This window comes from Tetrahymena thermophila (genome assembly GCF_000189635.1).
Source record: "Tetrahymena thermophila SB210 genomic scaffold scf_8254597, whole genome shotgun sequence".
Classification (NCBI taxonomy): Eukaryota; Ciliophora; class Oligohymenophorea; order Hymenostomatida; family Tetrahymenidae; genus Tetrahymena; species Tetrahymena thermophila.
In genome coordinates, this window is record NW_002476368.1 from 406,726 (window position 1) to 410,559 (window position 3,834).

The following is a 3,834-nucleotide window of genomic DNA, read 5'->3' on the forward strand; positions in this document are numbered from 1 at the left end:
TATTACTGAGGCAATAAACATTAATTGTATTTTTTATTCTAATTTAAATGAAATTTTATATTAAAAATAGTTAATAAAATTATTTAATTGAATATCAACATAGATATTTAATATGTAAAAGTGATCTAATTAATATTATGAATTTCCTTTTTAAATGTTCATTTTATATTTTCTTAGTATATTTAACTTAATGGATGTATATTAATTAGAAAAAATTTCAATTAACTTTTCTAGGATAAGATTAAAATTAATTCCTTAATTCTTCTTATTTCAGTAATTAGCTAATTTGGAAAAGAATAATTTTACTTGAATTAAAAAAAATTAGGTTTTCATCTAATTAAAAACTAATCAAATATTTAATTTGAGAAATTATTGCTATACTTTCAACTCATACCTTATTAATTTACTGAAGCAATTTTAGGAAAGATAATTTAATTACTTTCTAGCTCCATGTAATAACATTTAAATATCTTAGATCTTTGAGATATTTTTTATTTCATAATTAGGATATACAATACTTAAAAGTATAATATTGTAAAATTGAGTTAAGTTCTATTCAAAAAATATTTGCTATATGCTCGATTTCAAAGATAAAATATTATTACACTTTAAATTATTAATTAAAGTCAAGAACTTTCTTCACTGGTAATATTAATATTAAATTTTTTATTGACGTAATTGATAATTCAGCTTGTTAATTCAAATCTGTAAACAAGTTTCTAATTACCATATTAAAAATTTTCTTTTAAAAACCACATATTTAATTAGCTATTTTATTTAATTGACAGATGTATTTCTTGAATCTAATTTTGTATAAAACCAAAACAATTTTTCATGTTTTTATAAATAATAAATAAATAAAATAACTAAATTATTAATTCAGAAAAACTAATGTAACTGAAACTCAGTTTAATTTTGCTTCTTCTTTTCTTTGCTAATAGTATTAATGCTCTTAGCAAATGCTAATGTACTGTAGATTCTTCTTCTTTTCCAGGTTCTAGTACTGCTCCACCTGCATCTCTTACTTTCTCATCTGAAAACGAAGTTGTTGGAAATACAGATGTAGGAAAACTTATTGCTGTAGGCTCTATTCAAGTACTATAATAAGTTTTTTAAGTTTAAAAGCAATCTAGTGAAGGACTTAATCACAATTGCCCCACAGGATATATTCCTCTTACTAAAGATGACTTTATTGTCATAATAGGAAGAACTGATATAAATTCTTTAGTTGGATCAACATACTTAAATCTTGATTTCTCAAAAAATGTTTACTATTCTTCTTCTAAGGTAAACTAAACAGCTACTGACGGTGGTGACAATAATTCATATATCTACTTTACTTTATCTTTAGATTAAAATAATAAATTTGCTATTGGTAATTCAAACACGTACTGGGAATCGAAAGTAAAATCTACTATTTGCAAAAGGAATTTGTAGTCGTTTTCTATTTCTCTAAATGGGTATGAAGGTTTCGATTTAGAAAAAGGAAAATCATACTAAATGCAAATTACTAACAAAAACGTTTAGCAATATTACATTTATGATAACAATGGAAATAAATTTACTACTTAAACCTTCACTTATACTCATAATGGAGATTCTTAATGGGGATGCGCTACACTTAACTTCAAGCTCTAACTTTTTGGGGGAGTTATCGTTGGTCAATGTCTAACGATTTGGACTTAAAACCAGATTGCCTTTAATGCTGATTCTAGCAGTTTCAATATGAATTCAATCAAAACTGCTGTCTTGTCAGGAGTTAAAGCAAATGTAAATACAATATACTTTTTCAGTCCTGGTTCAGCACCTATAGCTCCAATTATAGGTGATTCAGGTTCCTTTTATGTCTATTACTCAGTACAGACATCGTTTTAGATGATGGTTTAGAAGGTTTCAAGTACAGGTACTCCTATTGGAGTTGCTATTGATACTAAATAAGCTGGTATACCTTTAGATATCGTATCTACTGAATTTGGCTTCGTAGTGATGGCATAGGATTAAACATAAAGAGCTTTCATATAAGCCATAAACAATGATGGATCTTAGAGATGGTTCAGAATACTAATTAACAATGGAAATAAACCAAACAGCCCAAAAGATTAGATTGAATTTTTCTCAAATGATAAATGTGAATTAGCTTTTGGAATGACTTGCATGTATAACCCTCATAATGGTAGACTTAACTATGCCAGAGGAAAAATTTAAGCAATTTGGGCACATTATAATCACTTTGGATTTAAAGACGATGGAAGTAGAAATGATCATACTGGAGACACAATGATCAGCCTAGACGCTGATACAGGATATAATTAGAATATCTTTTGGAGTTGGGCTACTTCTCATTCTTTATATTAGAATATGCACTATGATGGAAAGAATTTATATGTTGCTTCTCTTGGTGATGCTTTCCCAATGAATATTAACTTTTAGGTTTGTAATATAGATACTTATCAATGTAAAAGTAGTAGTACTATAGTTTAAGGAGATATTCCTGGTGATGGTTAAGGTAACTCATCAGGTAGAATTGGTGGTTTCTTTAGCATTATAGGAAACAGAAATCAAAAGCTCTTTGTTTACTAGAGAAAGGCAAGCTAAGGAGAACATGACGGAGCTGTCTCAACAAATACAGTAAATGAACTAGCTGTACTTAAGTTTGATTCCTAGCTGAACTATATTTCAACTACAACTCTTTTGAGTGGTGATGTAGCTTCAAGAGTAAATAGTATAAAATCAGTACCCTATGGAAAAAATATTTTACTCGCTTACACAGTTATTCCTTCTTCTGAAGTTAAAAATTTCAACCGCTAAAACTGCGATAACACAGTTGATTAAGCTTATATTGCTTTATTAAGTGGTGTTGATGGATCATTTTTAGTATAACCAACCTAATTATCTACCTTCCAAATAAATTCTTCTGACGACTGGAGGATACTAGAAAATGGAAGCATAGCTTATACATATATTGACAACAGTAACAATTTAAATATTTACTACACACCTACACTTAAAATTCCTAGTTATCCAAATCTCATTCTACCAAATGATAGCATATATGGTTTTGGTAACTTTACATATAGCTAATAGGAAGTCCCTATAAATAACTACAACAATGTTTGTGTTAAGTAAGGTGATTCAAATTGGAGTAATGTAGACTTTAGCAATAACTCATCAAACGGTAATAACCCATCAAGCGGAAATAACCCATCAAATGGCAATAACCCATCAAACGGCAATAACCCATCAAATGGCAATAACTCATCAAACGGCAATAGCCAATCAAATGGCAATAACCCGTCAAACGGAAATAACCCATCAAATGGCAATAATCCATGCATCTCTGGTAGTAAATAAACTGGTGATTGTATCTCTATCTCATATAAAAATATCATTAATAACTTATGTATATTTTTAATAATTATAGCTTTCCTATTCTGATAAAATTTAATTTTAGAAAAGTTTGATGTTTATAATTAATTTATTTTATTTGAAGGAAACAAATATTAATTGATATAAATATATTATTTGTAAAAAATATTAACTGTTTTATTTAGTTTTATGTTTTTATAATAAAAATTTTCCATTTTTATTTTATTAAAACTATTTCTAATTTTTATTTAATTTTGTGATTTCATATTTTATTTCTATTATCTAATAATAATTTCTTATGTAGGAAATATATAATTAATAAAATAAGTAAGTTTAAAATAATAAAAAGGGTATCGAAATAGGTTTAGAACCTATATTAACAAAAAAATCTAAATTAAAAAAAAATTTTTCATTTTAGAATTTATGATTTTTATTTTTCTTAGAAGGGATTTATAATAAAAAATTTTG

The 3,834-nt window shown here is 26.6% G+C and overlaps 1 protein-coding gene across 1 annotated transcript; it reads left to right on the forward strand. All coding sequences in view use genetic code 6, as the record gives it.

Moving 5' to 3' along the window:
• Positions 1-891: 891 nt before the first annotated feature.
• TTHERM_000344329 (hypothetical protein) lies at positions 892-3,435 on the forward strand (the record flags this gene model as incomplete). The annotated part of the gene is made up of 1 exon (XM_012798220.1): positions 892-3,435. The coding sequence occupies one exon, from the start codon at positions 892-894 to the stop codon at positions 3,433-3,435; it is 2,544 nt and encodes an 847-aa protein (XP_012653674.1).
• Positions 3,436-3,834: the final 399 nt, after the last annotated feature.